This window comes from Macrobrachium rosenbergii, chromosome 56 (genome assembly GCF_040412425.1).
Source record: "Macrobrachium rosenbergii isolate ZJJX-2024 chromosome 56, ASM4041242v1, whole genome shotgun sequence".
NCBI classification, from domain to species: Eukaryota; Metazoa; Arthropoda; class Malacostraca; order Decapoda; family Palaemonidae; genus Macrobrachium; species Macrobrachium rosenbergii.
This window is the reverse complement of record NC_089796.1, coordinates 39,804,612-39,826,882: the sequence shown is the minus strand read 5'-3', so window position 1 is coordinate 39,826,882 and position 22,271 is coordinate 39,804,612. Positions and strand designations below refer to the sequence as shown.

Genomic DNA, 22,271 nt, shown 5'->3' with positions numbered 1-22,271 from the left:
TATGAGTAGAATAGTTTGGGGTTTTGTTTGATATTTTGTAGGGTCTTTTCTTCTAAGTCCCATTTTTCATTTTCTTTTGATTGTATAATCTTTTATTCTACATTTTCTCTCTTACTTTTTATTTCCATCACTTTCCATGCATTCTTTTGCAAGATCTTTTTTCAACTTTCTGATTTTCTGGAACAGGATCCTTCTGTCTCTTGGTATGCATGACTGGTGTTTACTTTTCTTCTTCGGAATATATTTATCCACTATTTTCTCTAATATTTTATATAATATACCCGTATTTACCTGTATACTATCACTTACGAATATGTTTTCCCAGTCTTCGTTTAATTCTTCATTTATTTCTGGCCATTTTATATTCTTACTATAGAAATTGTATTTTCCATATCCTTCCCACTTTTTCATCTCTTGCTTATCTCTTATTTCACTTGCTTTGGAACGGACTGTTAATTCTATGACATTATGGTCTGAAACACTCGTATTATACACTATTATTTCTTTAACATAGTTGACCTTATTCACAAATACTAGGTCTAGAGTATTCTCCTTTCTTGTTGGGAGGTGATTTATTTGCTGAATGTTATGTTCTAGTAGCATATCTAATAGCTTTTCAAATTGTCTCTTATCTTCTGCGCTACTATTACTCTCTTTTTTACATGCATAAAAGCAACCACAATCTCCTATTCGTTCTTTCCAATCTACGAAAGGAAAGTTAAAGTCTTCGGATAGGAGTATAGTCCAGTCTTTGTGATTTCTACATATATTATCTAATTTGTCTATTATGTCAAACTCTTTAGTATTAGGGGGTCTGTATATTACGATGTTCACTAATTTTTCAGATTCAAATTCTACAGCAATTATTTCACATTCTGTGTTACTATATTTCTCACAGATTTTTCCTTGATTAACGTCTCTCCCTTGATTCCTATTTTTCCTACCTGATCTATAAGTTTGGAATTCCTTTATCTGATCATCATTACCAGTCTCTTGGGAATACCATGTTTCACTTATATTCATTATATATATTTTTTTCATTTTGGGTTAGTTCTTCTAAGAACTCTATTTTTCTTTTTGGGTTACTGGAAACTAAACCTTGCGCATTCATCACTATGATGGTTTGCGTTTTATCCCCATTATCTAATATGGGTAATAATAAGGATTTTCCCATGCCTCTTTCCTGCTCTGATATACTGTTCTTTTCTTCGTTTCCAGAAATTCGGACATTAAAAAATCCAGCTTTTCCAAAATATTTGATCTTCCCTCTTCATATTTATTCATTTTATGCATATATCTGCATTTTTCTCCATACCTGCACCATCCCCTTGCATCATAAATGCATTGTTTGTTCTTTGCCCTGTACCCATCACCATCTGATGGACGTCTCACCGACCTAGGTGCTGACGCCTCATATCGTGATGCTGACAACTCATAACATGGTGTTGGCTTGCATTTTTCCTTTGTCTCATATTCTTTATTCCTTTCTTTATTTGCTTCACTTTTTCTTTGATTTTTGTTATGTATTTGATTTTGATTTTCGTTCTTCATGGCTACAGGATGCATATATCTACATCTTTTGTTGAACTTACATACATTTCCCTCTCTTAAGGTTTTGCATATTTCTGGATATAAATCACTGCATTCAACCTCATAGCCGTCTAGATATGCACATTTGCCATAAATCTCATAGTTGTGACATATCTTGGGATGTTTGTAGTTTGTAGTGACATCTTTCACCGAATATGCAATTCCCTCTTTTCAAAAGAGTGCAGACTATGTCTTTCTTTCTTTTTTTTTTCTTGCTCCTTCCTGTCAGTAAGTACAGTATATATGGGTACAACCTCTTTGGGATTTTATTTTGGGTTGTCATGTCATAGTTTATTTATTCGTATGTATGCTGTTGTATTGCCTCATATATAGAGTATATGAGTTTCTCTGAATCCATACTCTTATCCTGTTCTTTGTTTTCATTATTGTTTTCTATCTTTTCAATCTTATTTTATTCTTCTATTTCATTTTCCTCTTCTTCCTCTTCCTCATTTTCTTCATCCTCTACTATTTGTACATCAAGTCTTGACTTAATAACACTGTCTACCCATATTAGACATGTTGAGCAAAATACTTTTGTGTCCTTTTTTTTTATTTTGCTGTACTTCTGCGCATGTAGGGTGAGTTGGTAAGTGGCATGCACAGCATTTCCTTATCAGGTTTTGTGGGTTTACAATGCTGTACCACACATACATAGATTGCATGCTTTAGGCATTCGTTTTCCTATTGCATCAACCAGTATATTCACTATATTCACCTTGTTCATTTTCTTTGTTGGAATGTGTTGATTGATGTAAATTTTCTTTATAAGTCTCTTGATCACTTGGACTTTCTTTGGTATTCCTTCAATTATTTTCATTATGTTTTCTGCTGACTTGTTCCAGCTTGAAGGATCGTATCCTTTCTCTATGTCTGTGTATGTTTTTGCATCTTTTTGGTTGGAGTTGTTATTGGTCTCAACAATAAGAAACCCCAGCTCCCTGCTTGCCAAGTCATCATATTGGTAATCTGCAAGGCAGGCAAGCTTTCTCCATCTCATACCGTTGCTAGACACTTCCATGATGTTGAATTTTTAATATTTCACTCGAAAAAAACACCTTAGTCGACGCTTTGTCGTGCTATTCTGACTTTAATCTAATCACCGACAGTTCATGAACACTTCTAGCTATAGATCACTCGCTAATTGTATATTATACACATGAAATTGGGTTGATTATTCAGACCAAGAACGAATGTGTCTTCAGACCAAGAACGGGCACTTCCGAGAGGAACGGGCACTTCCGAGAGGAACGGGTACTTCCGAGAGAAAGGAGAAACACATCTGGGAGAGGGTGCTTGACACTCAGAGGCGGGTGTCGGATACTGAAGAGTTGGCGCTGGGTGCTCAGGAGCTGGCACCAGGCGCTCGAAAAGTGGCATTGTGCACTTAGGGAGATGAGCCAGACGTTTGGTCTCTGATGTTGGGTGCCTATTAGTGGACACTGGGCACTTGGGAGCCAGGTGAGGGCACTCAGCGAATGGACGCTCTTGTGAGAAGGCCTTTGGACTGTCCCATAAAGACAAGAGAGACTGTTGGACTGGGACAGGGACAGAAGTGTGCACCGCATAACTACAAGAAGGCTGTGGACTGATACTGGCCTTCCTATACTGCTGATATGGAAGTGGATCCGAATTGCGACCCACATCAGCTGAAGGGCGCTTAAGCAGACATGAAGTATCTAGATATTGCTTCCGGGGCCTCCTGTCCGTGCTGGAATCATCAGAACTGGAAGACAACTGATGCACCTCCAAAGAGATGCCTTTCCAATTGCTGTCTGTAGACACTTGGGATTGTGCAACAGGCTCGACTGAGGAGCAACTACCCATGGGCAAACCCCATCGGCCTCCCCTGGACTTCCGGTATGTCATCTCAAGGTTCAGGGGAGTATGACAGGGATCTTCGCCCAGGAGAACCAACGGGATGGGTAGCCACCTCCTCCACTTGCACTACACTGTCACTCATCACTTTTTTAGTGAACACTTTGTCCATACAGTAATCACTTTCAATGATGCTCCCAATTCTGCCACTGTACTAACAAAAGACTTATATTCTTATTGAACCTCGATTTGAGACTGGCAATGGTGTTAGGGTCGGAAGCACAAGGAAGCCTGGCACGGGAGTAGGTGGATGAATAGTAAGAGGGCCAGTATTAGGAGAAAAAGCGGGAATAGGAGTAGAAGGAAGATCAGAGCTAGCTACTAAACTAGGTTTAGGAGTAGTTTCTACGCTTGGTGACTGTCTCTCTGCTCTAGAAGCTGCCTTATTTTTCCTATCCCTCTCTAATTTATCTAAGTGCGATTTAAGCACTTTCCACTGTTTTTCATCCCAAAAAGAACATTATTACAAGTTTTCTCCTTACTACATTCTTGCCCCCTACAATTCCTGCATATTGAATGAGGATCATAAAATGATTTTGTTAACACAGTTTTGCACCCTTCGCTGCTATAGCAAAACCTAGAATTGCTAGAATCAGACATGATTCTGTCAAAAAACTAGATAATTAATCCAAAAAAGCTAATAAGCTGACAAAAACTAGTTGGCTACAAAAAAAAAAAGCCATTATACTCCACCAAAAGACAATTGAAAACTGTGAAAAAGCTGCTGCAATGGCACCGATGTGTACGACAAGCTGGCAGAAACAAAATTGAGCTTACATGCCAGTTGTTTCCCGGGTGCTCTGATAGTGGGAGGGGCCTGTCACCTACACAAAAACAGAAGAAGCACTACTGCAAATTGTTAAAAGGTTGCCACCAAGTAGAAACTTTAGCTATGTAATTACTTGGTAAGTTACTTATATGAAATGGACATTTGTTAAAACAGAAAAACTCAATTTGGCTATAAACTTCACAGACCCACAATGGTACAACCTCAAAGTACCAAGAAGGAGCAAAATATCCCCGAATTATGAGCTAGAGTCTATAAAGATACCAAATCACTTCTAAACACTATGCCTTATAACCGAACTGCACCTTATTAAATTATATAGTCTAAAAAGGAGAGAGATACTGGAGAAGGCTTGAGATTATATCACTTAAAAGAAACAGATAAACTGATGCTGTGAAAGGAAAATACAGGAGCAGACATGGTGATATAACTTGGTCGAGTACTTATAGGGAGGTTCTATGGTGATGTAACTTGGTCAAGTACTTATAGGGGAGGTTCTGAAGTAAGCTCACCTTAATTAACAGCATACTATTCATGAGAGTTAATTCTGGTTCTGGGAACCAAACCTTGGCCAGGTATTAAACCCCCAATTATGTTTCAGTAAGAACCTATTATTTCTAAGTGTTTTAAATCTTTTCTTCTTCTTTGTTTGGAGTACTATTGTTCTCATTCCTTATTCTCAAGTGATGAGAAATGGAAATTACAGACACATACAAATCACATCAGGAGAGGAGGTGGATGAATTGGTTGCATTAGGTCACATTTAATTCCAAATCAAGTCCTTCACACTGTCATACAAGGGAATGAGAAAAGTTTAAAAACAAAACAAATTAAGTGCAAGTATAAATGGCATAAGGTAAAAAAAAACAGAATTTGATGCTATAGTAAATAAATGTCTTCTTTAAGATTTCATTACATGATAGCCTACATGCCCAATTAACACCACCACAGGAGATACAAAAAGTATATATAGAATGAAAGATTCTTGCACTGGAAATTTTATGAAAAAGGCAATCATAACCATAAGGATGAAAACTGGCAATGAATGGACACAGAGGAAAAATCACACCAACAATAAAAACACATCACAAAACAATGTAAGAACGAATGGTAAGAGCTATATCTGAACATTTCCAAAGTCCATTCTTAATGAGACAACAAGAGAAGAGAGGGCAATGTTTATATTTCAGTGTTTCCCTGGGTAGCAGATAGAACTGTAGTTGGTGCAATGCATATTTTCAATCTGGATGGAATATGAACTATAAGTAAAACAAACGTTTATATTCGAATTGGGGTAATAACATACAAACATTAACATTATATTGTTTATCTACCCTGAATCTCAAGTACGTACCTGCAGTTCATCAGCCCTGAGATGATCACGGGTAATATTTATAAGAAACTTGCTTGTATTGATCCAGGGTTTATTTTCAAAAGTCTCTTGTAAATCTACAGTTGTTGCAAAATTTTGGATGATGGTGAATCCTGCTGAGGATAAGAGATATGCTGGTCAGAAAAGAGCAATAATATTTCAAAATACGCATTATTCATGTGATCCAAAATGGAAGATTGTCCTCAACACGATATGCAACAGGATAGTCTAATCGAATTTTTTACATTTCACGAAACATCAGGCATAAAACCTGCTGTGCTTTCTTCCTGGACATGGTATACTCTTATTACTTACCAATCAGTAGCAAAATCCGATCATTCATCGTCCTAGCAAAAGTCGGTGTGATTTTCAACAAGAGGCAAATGAAAAGATTGTGCTGGAAAGAAAAGGAACGAAGATTAGTGTATGGATTTATGGTAAATTACAAATTTGAATCTCATCACCTTCCGACTGACATTAAGTTCACTATTTCATTTATTCCTAACGAGTTAAAGGTTGCGCATCCATTTCCTTTTAATACTTTTGCACTCACGAACGATGGATAGCATAACTAATTTAAATTATTGTCGACTATTATTCACACCCACCTCTGACCCTGGACAATTTTACATTGATGAAATTAAAATTTCTTGTTTAATAATAACTTTCTAAAGGGAAAACATGGCCACATACAAATTTATGAAGTTTTGTTATCTTACATACAGGATTTTTTTTATACTCACAAATATTAAGTCACAAATATTGCTCATTACTGAATTTACTATACCTGCTTGCAATGGAAACTATAATTGATAAGTGCATTTACCGTAACTGAGAAATCAAGGTTCAAATCCTGACCGGGCCAAGCGCACTTGTCAATTATAATTCCCCGAGCATATAAAATATATAAAATATGGCAAAGTGTTAAATTCACAAAGAGCTAATCAAATAATTCAAAAAGAATTAAACAATTCAAATGACATTTATAACACACTATTACACCAGAAATGAAAATGAAATACCATGTAAAATAATCACCAAAGTATTTTAAGTCATGACTTAAGTTGTAAACAATATTACAATACCTGTAAACTTCAGTTATGGCTGTTACCAAAAATTACCTTAACTGTTGTGGCGCCACAAAACACTCAGAATTCACACACTTACACAAATGCAACTTCAAGATTTCACAAGAAATTTTAACAAGCCCTAAAGAGTGACTAGTACAAAATCTTTACTTTTACGTTAAGAGTTTAAAACCGTGTGATATATCAGTGGCGTCGTGAGGGTTGCTGGCGCCCGGGGGCAAAGTCTTTTATGGCGCCCCCAAAAGGGGGTCCCGTCCGGGGGGAGAACTATTTTCATTTGAGTGTGCTAATCTTGGCAGGAAATGTTTGCCTTCATTATTTTAGATATATTGTGATAAAAACAAAACATTCTAATTTGCATAATAATATTCTGGGACGATAGAACACAAACCGAATTTGCAAACTGAAATAGTTTATTTTACTGCAATTAATTAATCATTAGCCCTCATAAATAAATTCCAAAATGTTGATAAAATAGCTAAAATGTAGATTATAGTAAAGCATCACAGTAACCAGTAACTCTCAATAACCAAAGACAAATGGCAAATTAAATAAATTTGACTAAAAAAAGGAGTTAAACATTAGGGAATACAGGGGGCTAAGAAAATCATGAAAATCTACAATTTGTTGCCAGCATAAAAGTTAATACTAAAAAAAATAAAAAATAGAATTTGTGGTAAAAGACTGAATAGTTATAATGCCTGAAAAGAAAACTGATAAGAACAAAGATGAATTAGTTCACTAACTATAAACCTTACGTTTCTTTAAAGAATGTTTAACGTGCGTCAAAATAATGAAAACAAAAAGATTGAAGTGATGGATGCTTAGGATCAACCATATGCAAGGAAACAAGACGGTAAAAGGTATTAGAATGTAAAGATAATTAGACAGATATTGATAACAGAAAACCTAAACAAAGAAAAGGATTGACAATGAATTGTAGGACATTAAGTATTGATGCACGTTACAATGTGTTTACAGTTTTATCTTTCTAGCTTTTACAGCCGCAGATCTGTTTCTCACGTCATCAAAGTTTATTTTGTTTGCGATCTCTTGCTCTACACTTAGCAGAGTTAAAGCTGACAATCTCTCTTGCCCCATAGATGTTCGCAGATGCGACAAGATAAGTTTCAACTTACTAAATGATCGCTCACAACTAGCAATTGATACTGCAATGGTCAGAAGTATCTGAAGGGCAACTCGAAGGTTTGAGAAAACACTTTCATACCCATGTTGTACAATGAAACGAAGTAATTCCTGTGGGTTGGTGATCAGAACATCATCTCGTGTTTTAAGCAGCATTCTGCAATCTACAATTTCGCTAAACAGTTCCAAGCCATCTAAGTCAGTGTCATAGAAACTTGCCACATTAATGCACCTTTCTTTGATGTATGCTTCATTGGTTGTAGATAGCAACTCCTTAATATCCAAAAGAAAGCCAAACTCTGAATCCAAGTTATGCAGTCTGATGAACCGTTCGCCCATTTCATTATGCATTCTGTCAATAGTACCTTTTAGCAGACGTTGCATCTCATTTTCTGCTGAGAGGCCTGCAGCAGCATCATATCCAGTTTCATCAGGCATTATTTTCCTCACTCTACATCGTCTGGCCCAAAGCATGACAGAGCTCCTTTGCTTTTTTGATAGATGTCTGGTAGATATCCTCCCGATTAGCAAGGAAATAAACTTGCAACGCCTGGATATCTTGTGCTGCCTCATGGAAATTCAATTTTGGATCCTGCAGCCGCTTCTGGACTCTGTCAATCTTGGTAAGTAAAATGTTCCAAAAACTTCTTAGTGCAGCAAAGAAATCAAATGTCAAAATTCTGCTCAGTAGCTGTGTTGCTTCACTTCTGGTATCTGTTTCATTCAAATGACTTCCGATGGTCTCTAAAAGTTGGACCAAATCCCCCACATTTTCATGTATGGGTCGAACTGCATCAGCTCTAGCACTCCAGCGTGTTTCAGATTCAGCTTTCACAGATATAGGCAAATTCTTCTTTAATCTCTCCCATCCATAGATCGACCTTGAAAAGAAAACATACACTGCCTGCACAGTTCCAAAAAATGTGACCATCACCAACTCATGACTAGCGGAATGAACCCCAGCCAAATTTAGTGAGTGGTTGTTACAGTTCACATATATTGTTTTAGGGTTCACTGTAGCAAGTCTTTGTTGTACTCCTGATTTGTGTCCAGACATGACAGCAGCAGCATTATCATAACACTGAGAACGACAGTCGTCAAAAGGCAAATGATCTTTCTCCAGCTGCTGCATTACTACATTTACCGTACTTGCTGCATCCTTTTGGTGTACTTGAATAAATCCAAGGAAACTCTCTTTCACGCAAACTGTTTTTTTCTTTATAGTTTATCTCTACGTATCTTATTATCTCCGACATTTGTTCCCTGTGTGCAGCATCTGGAGTGGAATCAAGCATTATACCGTAACACTTATCTCTTCGGATGTCATTCAGTAAAGTGCTTCTAACAGTAGATGAATTCATTTTGAACTTCAGCAGACAAATATGAAGGGGACTTTGGATTGGACACTTTGTTTAAGCAGTATATCGTGATTATGCTAGCCTGAGCATGCTGAGAGGATGGTTGATGGAATACCAGGTGCTGTCCTCACACAAAACTTACCCTTGTAATAGCCGCTTAAGACAAACTAGCAATCGCTTCCTAGTCTAGTATTAGTAAAATTGATTTAGTCTACCTCTGGGGCCTGGGCTCTGTGGCTACCGTCTGTGCTAACTTTTTCATACCTTGGTTCTCACGGCGTGTAGAAAATTGTGAAATTGCGTTGACAGCTTGACAGTGTTGTTGTGACTGACGTCTTTCTCATTCGAGAATGAAAAAAGGTTGCATAAATTCAAATTTCTTACTATATTTTTCGTTGCAAAAGATAAATAAATAAAATACTTTATGTATTGATTATAACATCAGACTCAGCTTTGTGAAATTGCAAAAATAATTGGTGTCTACTGTTTGTTATGCACAAAAAATGCTCACGAAAGAAAACGAAGCACTAGATTGATGGGGGTAACTATCCAATATCTTTGCACTGACTCGCAGTCACTGAACCACTTATTTGATAAGTACGTAATAAAATTTGTTAGTATAGTAATTAACACATAACGATTACATTTATATATAATGAACATTAAAGGAAGTCAATCTTCGTTAAATATAAAATATGTACTGAAAACTCATAAAAACTTAAAGATTCTAAGTTACTGGTTTCATCACCCCATTTCCCCCAAAAAAGATGTCTTCTCAACTTCAGTTTGGCGCCCCCACAATGCTGCGGCCGGGGACATATGTCCCCCCAGCCGCCCCCACTCACGACGCCTCTGTGATATATATATAGAGAGAGAGGTATTACAATTAATGTAAGAAGCACGGTATCTGGTCTTATAATAAAATTAATCCTCTCTTCAATCCCAGAGCAAAATTTTTGTGGAACATTCTATAAAAAAAAGATGATGTCACTTCCTAAGCAAAACGTTTTGAGGCCGAGACAATGCAATCTTACAAAAACATGACGTAATCATTCTTGACGCATTCAGAAACTCTATTACGTAATAGCCATGTGGGTTTTGTGCAATCTCTACTCTCAACAATTCTCAAAAAGCATACGTGACTGGAACAGAAAATCTTATTGAACAAAGTTTTTAACGAAATCTCAACACGACCGATGCAATATGCACACGACTAATTGTAATTGACATGTTATGAAACACAAAGAGATTGCGAGTCTTCCTTATCTCAACTGATGGCAGCCGGTCCAAAACACAACGTTCGAAATCATAAGTACAGAACACATGTTGCTGGCAGACAAAATGAGTGATTGTATATTATGCTATTATTAAAAGCATATAATTGATTCATGTGAAATCTTACATACACTACATAAGATATTTCAGCAATTATTATCATTACACAGAATACATGATATATATATATATATATATATATATATATATATATATATATATATATATATATATATATATCATGTATATCATGTGAAATAATGAGCAGGAAGACAAGTACTGCTAGTTTATTAATGAAGCGATCCGCTTATAAAGCAGCGTGCGGACGTCTGCATATAACGCAGAGACCGCGGGTACAAAGGTTTATAAGTGACCTGAGGTCAAACTATTTCTCTACAAAAACAGGACAGGTACATACAGAAAACATAATGATTAACAATGTCTGGTCTGTTACAAAAATACTCTGTTGCATATACGTAATGCATGGTCACTTGAACAGACAATAAAATATACAATTCACAATAATGATAATAATATGTGTTCGGCCGACCCAGGTCGAATGTGAAGGCACTGCAGAAAAAGGGGTGTTCATTACAGAGAACGCATTGAGCGGGGACTTTACATAGTTGATTCAAGTAATCGTAATAAACAAAGAAAAGAGGGATACAACTTAGCTAAGGGCTCTACTCACAAGGCAGTTGTAAGTAAACAATTAGGGTAAGTTTTAAGATTACATATATTTACATTAGTAAACAATCAGAAGATGAAGTGAACTAATTAGGCAGGTAAGACCTGAGAAATTAGGCATAATACAAGACTATGAACACTTGAAGATATATCCGTCGCTATGACGATGCTGATAAGGGCGTCATGGGGTTCACGATGTGCAAGGCACAATCAAGGAAGGATTCCATGGCTAACGTTCCCTTTGTAAGTGAGAGATTTACGAATTAAAGACCACTAAGGACACAGTCAAAATAAGCATAAGACAAGGCAGCAAACAGAGGGTGCCTTGAACACGTGATTTTATGTAATCACTCAAACAATGGAATTTACGTAACACTCCACTAATAAGGTGAGGTTGATATGCAATACTGGCACTTGGAAATAAAGTAGGAAGTTCAGTGAGAGAATTAAGATGGTGTGACTGAATCAAAAGAACCTTTGTAACAGATCACTTTACCTTGTATAAGATGTTTCAGCATAGAAATGGTGGTGGAGGAGGACTTAAGGGGCTTCATGGGTAAGAAGACTAAGGCCCTACAAGGTGGTAGGGGCACAGCATTCTGAAGGAGGCAGGAAAGCAAAGGGAAGGATGGTGACTCGACTGCATCCAGATATGTCCCTGATATGTCTCTGCCCGGTCTCTGATGATCTGTTCCTCAGGTCAGTCCTTTTAAAAACTCGGTTTTGGGATTACGGTGCTTTCTTGCCCAGATGGGCTAGTGTCGTTCCTCTATGTGCATGCATTAGTTTGATGCAGGGTCACTGCATGGTCAATCAAAGACCCACTGTGACACGGTGCCCCATTTTGCATAAAAACACACATGTGCAGATTTCCTTGAAGGGCAACAAGTGGTCTTTCAACACATTTACATACCGATCCCCATTCATTGTTGTACTTTTCAGTAAAAAATACAACCTCCCACTCCCTCCCTTCCCACTAAAACTCGCCCACACAATGAAGTAGGCGGCATGCTTCTCAGTCTTGACAGTATACTTAGAGTCAAATCAACTCGACCCTCTAGGTCTCTTGACCTTCTTCCCAGTGCTCCTGGTTACATAGAAACATGATTCATCGCTGAATACCACTGTAGACCAGTCTTCCCCAGTCCAACCTTTGAACTTCTTGCAAAAAATCAGCCTCTTCTTCTTCATTGCCTCAGTTAGCAAAGGCTTCTTAGCGGCAGTATGACAGGGGAGACCGAGATCCTTCCTAAGGTGATGTTCAATGGTGCATTCTGACATAATTTTTTCGTCTTGTTTGTTTGTGCACTTCATGCAGTTCAACAAGGATGTAACCAACTTATAGTCCTTTCATCTGATACTGATGTCTTAATTCTGTTCTTGCATTACTGGAATGAACTTCATTATCAAGGATGCAGTGAGCTGTGGATTAAAACTGGATCTGGGGATTCAGTCAGGTATATTGCCATTCATACATTGACTGTTCAGCTAGGGAGGGAACTATACCAAGTGTTGCCTGCACTGCATTTCCTGACTGGCTGTGATTACACAAGCAAATTTGGGACTAAACTTGCTGCTCTAAAGGCACATCCAGAAATGTATTTAAAAGAATTTGGAACTAAAAATAATTTTGAAAGTCAAGTTATCATGGCTGAAGAGTATTTGACAAGAGTACTGAAGCAGGCAACAATGTGTAAAACAGCAGATCACCTGAGAAACTATATGTATCATCATTCCAAGAGGTCATGTTTTAAGAACCTACCACCTACTAGCTATGCAACAATACAACATATAAAAAGAGCATACTTTACCACATATCATTTGATTTCTGTTTTATCTAAACCTAAATTGGAGCCCCTTGATCCTATGTTATATGGTTATAAAGTAGCTGATGATCTTTTGGTGCCAACTGATGGAAAGAACCTAATACCTGAGGAATTCACTGAGATGTGCAGTTGTACAAAATGTGGAACGTATCACTGTCCCTGTCGCAGCAATCATGTTCCTTGCTGCAGCTTTTGTAAATGTCAACCTGTCTTAGGTGTAAGTGATGCAACATGTAGCAATCCTTTAGGTTACAGTATGGAATGAGGAATCTTATTAAAAGCACAATCATGAGAAGCAAATACTGTCATTCGTCTATAAGAACTTGTGTAAATTTGACTCCTTTACGAATGTAAGTTAAAGCTTAGAATATTTAGCCATGAAAATAAACTACAGACATTTCAATTATAAATTAAATACATGTATTTACATTATTAAATATATACTGCCTTTGAATTTATCTTTTGATATTAAAACTATTGTTATGGATGTTTGAATTAGTTTAATTCAACCAATACAACTTCTTCATTTGCAATGTCATAGTACCCTTTTAATACTAAAGTTACGTCATAGGTTAATAAAATTTTCATGCTATATCCAGAATTTATAAAGTCAATAATTATTTAAGGAAATTGTGCAAACTATATATTTTTTATAATTTTATTCACTTGAGAAGTTTTTCAAAGTACTTTATCATCAAATATTAATCCCCATACCATGATAAAATGCCACCTAGATAGCAATGACCATAAATTGGCATTTTGAAAATAAAGTTTTTATGAAAAGTTACTGTATGCTTCTGCGTTTAAAAAGTAATAAAGTGCTTATTATTTGAATAATATAGTGTTGCTGTGTTGATTATTGTCAATATATGCCATTCATTCTTTAATATTATTTGATTTTTACCATTTTTCCTTCACGAGGTAAATCATCAGCTTTTCTCGATTTCTGGTGACATTTTGGGTATATATGACCTAATATAGCCCTAAACGTTAAATATTTATATATCATTGGAAAGAGCACATTAAAAGGAACATTTTGAGTGGTAAATGAGCCTTCTACGTTAATTTTCAAGGGAGATATGGGTATTTTAAGGTCAGGTACCCAGAGTTTACGTGTCGAAATTATCACCCTATACAGTGAAATTAAGCCTAAATTTCTCACTTGCTGCCAGGTTTCAGAAAGTCCACCCTGATTTATCAGATAATTCAAGGTGTCTACTGTAAAAGGCAAGTGGGTGAATTAGGGTACATCTCATGCACACGGGAACCCCCCCCCAGGCCATGTATTAATGGTGATAATGGGCGTTATCAACATCTGCTCGTATAATTCATTATGGCATCGCTATCAATTATACGTCACTCGATGTGTTAGTTTCATATTTGCCATGAATTCTTAATTATCCTGTTTCGGAAGTATTTCGTAGAATAATTTAATATAAAAATTACATATATATATATATATTGTATATATATATATATATATATATATATATACATATATATATATATAGATAGATAGATAGGTAGATAAATAGATAAATAGATAGATAGATAGATAGACAGACAGATAGATAGATAGATAGATATATAACAAAGTCCAGTTGATGGGAGTAATACAAGAAAGAGGGTGGGACGTCCAGCGTGATTCCCAGTTAATGAAACATTTCAATGACTTGGCCTTACAGCATAGTCATCAACTTAGAAAATATATGCTGAAAATTAACACTGCAATAAAAAATACGTGATTAGTATTTCAAAACAATATGTACACAAAATTGCAAGTCCCTCCATATTTCAGAATCAAATAAACGGAGGAGCAAAACGGTGGCCAAGCGCTCCACAACCAAGGTGGCCTTGGCATGAAGCTCACACGCACACACACACAGCAACTTACGTTCACTTTTAATGCCTCGCAATGTGCAGTATAATTTCAAAGGCAATTTTCTTCTTAAACCCTTGTGAATCATTTGCATTTCTCTACTGAATGCTGTGACCGAAACTGTTAATACTTGAAAGATAAAAATTGAAAATGTCTAGATGATTATGACAGATGGCAATGACAGAAGTAGCTACACCTGCTTTAACAAGAGTCTTTTGAACATTCATTATTTTATAGAAGTATTTTTTGTTTGACGACAGTTGCACAATATTCCGATATCATTAATTGTCAGACAAGAAATTCCATCTACACTCACCTGTTAAGCAAAAGAAAAGGAATTTTTCAAAAGAGTAGTCTTACTCAAGCAGAACATGCAGAGCGTTGTTATTTTCCCAACCAAAAGATTCCGCATGCTCACATGTATTTGGAAGTGTACTATATACTTAGGAATAGTAACGGCAAGAGAAGAATTAAATGCAAGGGAGAATGAACATAAGGCCAGAGAAGAATTAAATGCAAGGGAGAATGAACATAAGGCCCTCACAACTCCTGCATCACTTACGAAGAACGGACAACGATAAGTACAAGGCCACGGTCCACCAGAGGAGGTAAACTAAACCGCGGACACCAGAGGAACCTGAGGAAGATGTTGATGAGTATGGTGACTCAACATTCAAGGATTGTGAGGCCTTCCCATAGGATATTTTTGGTTTGTAAATAAGCGAAAGGTAAAATTTCACAAAGAGGACGTGCCTAAAATGTGAATGTTGTTGCCTGTCAAAGAAGAGCAGTAATTTTTTTGCGAATATTATACACTCTGCATTAACTTTATTTACCTAGCTGGCAACTTGCGCTGTTCGCCTCGGTCAAGTCCCTCACATCGTTTCAGGATTAACTGTTCAAGACTGGAAAGCAAAGTATGATGAAATCGTTATATATATATATATATATATATATATATATATATATATATATATATATATATATATATATATATATATATATATATTACACAGGAAACTATTAATTTCACAAACGAATGAGTCCTGCACTGTAATTTTTATATTAAATTATATTCTACGACATACTTCTGAAACAAGGTAATTAAGAATTCATGGCAAATATGAAACTAACGCATCGAGTGATGTATAACTGATAGCGACACCATAATGAATTATACGAGCAGATGTTGACAACGCCCATTATCACCATATCCATCATCATTATCAATGTTACCCTGCGAGCCACACATTAAAAATATATAAGGCTGGTTGTAGTATTTACTCCGAAAACCGGTGATAAGCAACGTGAGCTCTGGTTAGTAACTGGATGAGTAATACCAGTCCCGTGCAAAGTCCTACAACATCTGACAGAGGGTTGAGGACTAGCAACCTCTTTACCTTCCATATCAAGACACGTTGCCCATTCTTCCTTGCTTACATGTACCCTTATAAACTTACTCTTACTAACATTTACCCTTAACTTTCACCTTTCTCAGGCGCTTTCAAAATCTTTCACCAGTTTTTTGGAGTTACACTTGCTAATTCCCAGTCAGTACTGTATCAACTGCAAATATCAGCCATTCCACACTCCATTCATGAACAGTTCTGTTATGCAGCAACTTCCACGAACATCCAAGGGCCATTTTCTGACTCCTTGCATCACTTTATTCTTAAAGAAATCATGAGTAGTCGCTCTCCCAAAACGAATTCAATCGTTCTTTTTGGAAAACATGTCAGAAAAAATCGTTTTAAGAATACAGTTCTGTAATAAAAAATAGATTTTTTAACAAAGGCTTCACGCAGAAAATTTTAGAGATTTTTTTTCAATATTACATTACGTCATATAGTGCAGAACAGAGTTTTTCATCTTAAGATCACTTACTGCTGCAAATGAAAATATAGATAATAATTAAGTTCAGGGGACAGCCATAACAAAGAACAAACAGCTGATTTTATCAGTATCTCTTGCTAGCCAGAAACGCATAGTGTGAACAAAAATGCTAGGGGTTGTCCCTGATGATTGCACTATAGCCCTACCTATTCAATTTACTGAAGTAAAAAAAAAAATGTTCTACATGGTCCAGACACATACTTTAAAAATATTATTCCATAAAAGGAGCAATTGTTTCTTTACAGTACATGATAATCATCCATAATCGGGATAACCTTGCCTAAGAGAAGATTGTCAAAGGAATTCTTCATTGTTACTTTTATTGTACCGTAGGAAAGTTATGCAGTTTACATGCATCACTTGGTTTTAATCGTAAAAAGGATATCAAATTCTAACTAAAATTAACTTCAATGGAACACTAAGTGCACATTGATAATCATCAGTTTTGCTGGATAATGGGTGAGAAGTGTCACATTGTGCGTATCGTCTCTGTCAGAGAGGCCTGCAAAGAGCTGGTGGTCGCAAACTCGATTTTAACCTCTGTGAAAGAACATTGATAGATCATAGGGAGGGAGAGAGAGCACAGTGGTGCACATGGGCAACAGATTCGGATAACAGTTGTCCATGACCCTCTCTGACATGCAATGGAAGCTCAAAAATACCTTTTCTCTTTCTCCCTTCCTCTCATCTTCATTTCCTTTTCCCAGCATTTGGGATTTTAATTCGCTCCTCCTACCCTTATATGTCATGTTTACTTGTCTATTTCTTATTTCTCAAAATATTTCTTTGAATCACTTGTAGTGGTTTTGGACACACTCTTTGTACCCCTCTAAAGTTTTTCATAAGGTCTCTCTCTCTCTCTCTCTCTCTCTCTCTCTCTCTCTCTCTCTCTTCCTGGATTTGCTTATTCGTTTTATGATCTTCTTAATCACTGGTTGGAGGAAGATTTTATCTATAATATCTGAGTCACAGTCTCCTTTAGAGAGGTTCATCATATTTCTTTGTTTAATCAGTGCTGATTCTACCATCTGGCTTTTGATCTGGCAATTGCTGCTATAAATTATACGTGACAAATTCCAGTTTATTCTGTGATTATGGTTATTTATGTGGTTAAAAATACTAAGCTCTGTTGGCCATACCTTACCTAACGTTTATGTTGTATTAATCTCGGGGGGAGTGATTTACCTGTAAAACTGATGCAGGATTGGTCACAGTAGAGGCAAGGGATTTTGCATAGTCCCATGTCTTTGGGGACTAGCCTTTGTTGGACGATGATTAGGGATTTGGCTAAGGTATTTGGGTAGGTAAAAGCAAGAGGGTTAGTGTAAGATATGTTGCTGATTGTAATGGCACTGCTTATGCTATTGCTGAATGGGGTAAATGTATCAGCCGCGCACTACCAATGTTTTCCCACCAACCTTTTGGCGCAACACTGGTGTTCCTCATTCACTATATAGCCATTTAGGCGCTTAGTCTTAGTAAACCATCATGCAGACGAAAGCCCCATATATCATTACCATCCTACATTGATAAGTGATCAGGACTGATGACACAACGAGCAGATTTGGGAGGCCATCACCTGGGGTTACCCCAAGAACAGCAAGGGCAGCCCACCAAAGGCACAGCACTCCTGAAGGACTTGGGACTGGCTTCAGGGGAATTACAGAGGCAATTGGAAGAGCCATACTGTCCAACATGGGGAACACAGCGCCCAGATGAACACATGGCAAACCTATTTCCCCCGAGAAATCCAAAAATGTCATGACAATGGGTGTCTTCAGAGAATGGAGAAGATCGATGGAAGATTGGTTAAAGCTCAGCGGGATACCTCTGGACGGGGCAGTGCTGAACATCAGATTAAACTGCAAAGAAAAGTTAAGAAGTGCCACTGATGCCCAGTTTTCCAGAGACAAGTGGGCATCTCTCAAAGTAAAAGATGCATTTGAGGCTACTTTGAATATCACTACAAAGACTGTGAACAAGGCCGTCTTATGGGACAGATTCTTTAGTAGGAAGTGAGGAGCTGAATAATCAGCAAAGTAACACATTCACCTGCATCAGCAAGATGCAATAAATTGGGTTCATTTGTTCTACTTGTGAAGATGATTTGAGTGAGTATGTATTACTACATAAATTAGTGAGTGGCCTATGCAATACCAAGTTGAAACAAGATATCCTACAGAACTTTGAAAAATATGATAAGGTCTGCAAGCTTGGGGTGAAGTGCCAATCATTTGAGGAGACCGACCGTGAGTTTGCAGTAGACGTGTCCTCATCCCATAGGCGAGGAGAGCAAAATGTTTTCAATGAGGCAGGAGATGCTGATGATGCAGAGGCCAGCAGGCTTTTGCTGATGCCAGCGCTCAATGGCGTGGCAGCAGTGAAAACCACATACAAGAAACAGAAAGATGAAGCATTCAGGAGAAGCATAAGACACAAGCAAAGGTGTTATTGTTGTGGTCCCTTGCACGTTAAAGGCAGACAGAATTGTCCAACAGGTAATGTTGAGTGTAATAATTGTGGGAAAATCGGTCATTTTGCCAGCTGCTGCAAAGGTTATGTCGACATAAAAAATGTTAAATCAATCATGTGTCTGGCAAAGGGGTGCCGGATACTACAAAAGGGCATGTCAGAGTACGTGACGGAACTACTAGTAAACAATGTTCAAGACTGGTGCACCCTGCCTTGCCTGAGGTGTTAGAAGGCCGGGAACAGATGCTTTATGTTGTAGCTGCATCATGTACACAGCCAGTGTTAAAAGTCCATGTGATAGATCGAATCATTCGTAGTTAGGACTGGTGGTGTACATATATAGAAGGAATTTGTTTTATTCTTATCTCCTAACATGTTATGTGGTAGCTGGAATAAATCCGGTGCTTTGGAGGCCATTGCAGATATCGGGGCAGAAGTATGTATTGCTGGGTCAAGGCAGGCAAAAGCCCTGGGTATTAATGTAAACAAGTTATGTAAGTCAGGTATACGGTTGCAGCATGCAGCAGTGGGATTGATGAAATTGCTCAGGAGTTGTTAGGTCATTATCCATTGTGGGGGCAATTCAACATTTTGTTGAAGGACCACAGGGATTGTTCTTGTCACTGAGTGCATGTAAGGCATTAGAGCTGGTTGATCCTAATTTTCCTAATCACCCGGTTAATAACGTTCATCAGATTAAGTGTTCCTAACAAGTAGTGGAGAGTAAGCCACCTCAGAAAATACCATAATGTTTCATTTCATAAGCAATGGTTGTTAGAATGCTTTTCCGGCACTAAGTTTAATATACAGCCACCACAAAAAATCTTAGGATTCAGTCAAACTTAGGAACTGAATAGTGGTCCTGAGAATATTCCTGTTTCCCGCCCACTTCAAAGCGGGTAAAACATAAATATCGTATGTCAGGCAATGCAGCTTGAGGCAGCAGAATCTTTCCGCCTACTGAAATCCACTCAGGTGCCCATGAACCAGAGAAGGCGGGGTTGAGCTGACCCTCCGTCAGGCATCTGATTTCTGTAATTTTGCACCTGCATATTGAGCGCTCCTGTGTGCCCCACCAGTTAGTATGCCGGGGAAATCACTTTCCATTGTCAAGAGGACGCAAATTGTGACTATGTATAAAGAGGGCAAGTCAATGACGGCCATAGCGAAGGAGTTAGGAGTCTAAAAATACGGTCTCCATATGGTGTAACAGAGCTGAGGTGAGGGAACTCGAGGTGGCAGTGCAAAGGAGGAAGGGGTCTGGACATCCGCAGAAGACATCCAAAAAGACCGATAGCTCATTAAAGTGTATTGTAATGGTAAATCCAGGTATTATCAGCAAAGAATTGAAGCAATTGAACCCTGAAGTGTTGGGAGAGGTGTCAGAATGCACCATACAACATCACCTTAGGAAGGATCTCGGTCTCCCCTGTCATACTGCCACTAAGGTAATGAAGAAGAAGAAGAGGCTGATTTTTTGCAAGAAATACGAAGGTTGGACAGAGGAAGACTGGTCTACAGTGGTATTCAGCGATGAATCGCGTTTCTATATAACCAGGAGCACTGGGAAGAGGGTCAGTTGATTTTACTCTAAGTATACTGTCAAGACTGAGAAGCATACCGCCTACTTCATGATGTGGGGGAGTTTTAGCGGGGAGGGAGGGAGTGGGAGGTCGTATTTTTTACAGAAAAGTACAACAATGAATGGGGAGCGGTATGTAAATGTGTTGAAAGACCACTTGTTGCCCTTCAAGGAAATCTGCACATGCGTGTTTTTATGCAAAATGGGGCACCGTATCACAGGGGGTCTTTGATTGACCACGCGATGACCCTGAATCAAATTAATGCATGCACATAGAGAAACGACACTAGCCCCATCTGGGCAAGAAAGTACCGTAATCCCAGAGCCGAGGTTTTAAAAGGACTTACCCGAGGAACAGATCATCAAAGACCTGACAGAGACATATCAGAAACATATCTGGATGCAGTCAAGTCACCATCCTTCCCTTTGCTTTCCTGCCTCCTTCAGAGTGCTGCGCCCCTACCACGAGGCCCACCTTGTAGGGCCTTACAGTAGTCTTCTTGCCCGTGAAACCCCTTAAGTCCTCCTCCACCACCATTTCAATGCTGAAGCCACCTCTTATACAAGGCAAAGTGATCTATTACAAAGGTTCTTTTGATTCAGTCACACCATCTTAATTCTCTCACTGAACTTCCTACTTTATTTCCAAGTACAAGTATTGCATATCAACCTCAACTTGTTAGTGCAGTGTCACGTAAATTCCGTGTGCCGCCCTGTCCTATGCTTATCTTTACTGTGCCCTTATAGGTCTTTAGTTTGTAAATCTCTCGCTTACAGAGGGAACGTTAGCCATGGAATCCTTCCTTGATTGTGCCTTGCACGTCGTGAATCCCACGACGCCCTTACCAGCATCATCATAGCGATGGATATCTTCAAGTGTTCATAGTCTTGTATTATACCTAATTTCTAAGGCCTTACTTGCCTGATTAGTTCATTTCATCTTCTGATTGATTATTAATGTAAATATACGTAATCTTAAAACTTACCCTAATTGTTTACTTACAACTGCCTTGTAAGTAGAGTCCTTAGCTAAGTTGTATCCCCCTTTTCTTTGTTTATAGTCCAGTCATTTTAGTCATATTTTAGTGAAATAAATTTAAAAAATCATAACAAGCTAAAATTTTGCACATGACTTCTTTAGACACTTAGAAATAACATATCAAAAGTCCCCATTGATCCACCTTTGAGCTTTGTCCGCCATCTTGGAAAATGGGCCAAATTTCCTTTTTTTTTTTTCATGAAAACGGTTAGTCTGACGAAAATGACTATTCAGTATATTATTAAAGCTCACCAAATTCTCTACAAAAGAGGTTTCATGCATATGTATTCTACAAGTGATAGTTTGCAAGCTATATCAAGTTTTTTGAGCACAATATTTTAAATTCGTACTTTTTCCACACCACCCATGAGGTAAAGTACGTAGGCACGTTTTTTTTTA

At 37.7% G+C, this 22,271-nt stretch overlaps 1 protein-coding gene across 1 annotated transcript in view; it reads right to left on the bottom strand.

The window, feature by feature from the left end:
• LOC136836355 (uncharacterized) overlaps positions 1–9,453 on the bottom strand; it is a 450,152-nt gene extending 440,699 nt beyond the window's left edge. The window contains exons 1-3 of the mRNA XM_067100539.1: positions 9,435–9,453; positions 5,943–6,024; positions 5,610–5,743 (exon numbers count right to left, since the gene is read on the bottom strand). Of these exons, the coding sequence (XP_066956640.1) occupies positions 5,610–5,743; positions 5,943–5,970 (162 nt within the window). The 5' untranslated portion in view covers positions 5,971–6,024; positions 9,435–9,453. The remainder of the gene's footprint in view (positions 1–5,609; positions 5,744–5,942; positions 6,025–9,434) is intronic.
• Between the last annotated feature and the right edge of the window lie 12,818 nt (positions 9,454–22,271).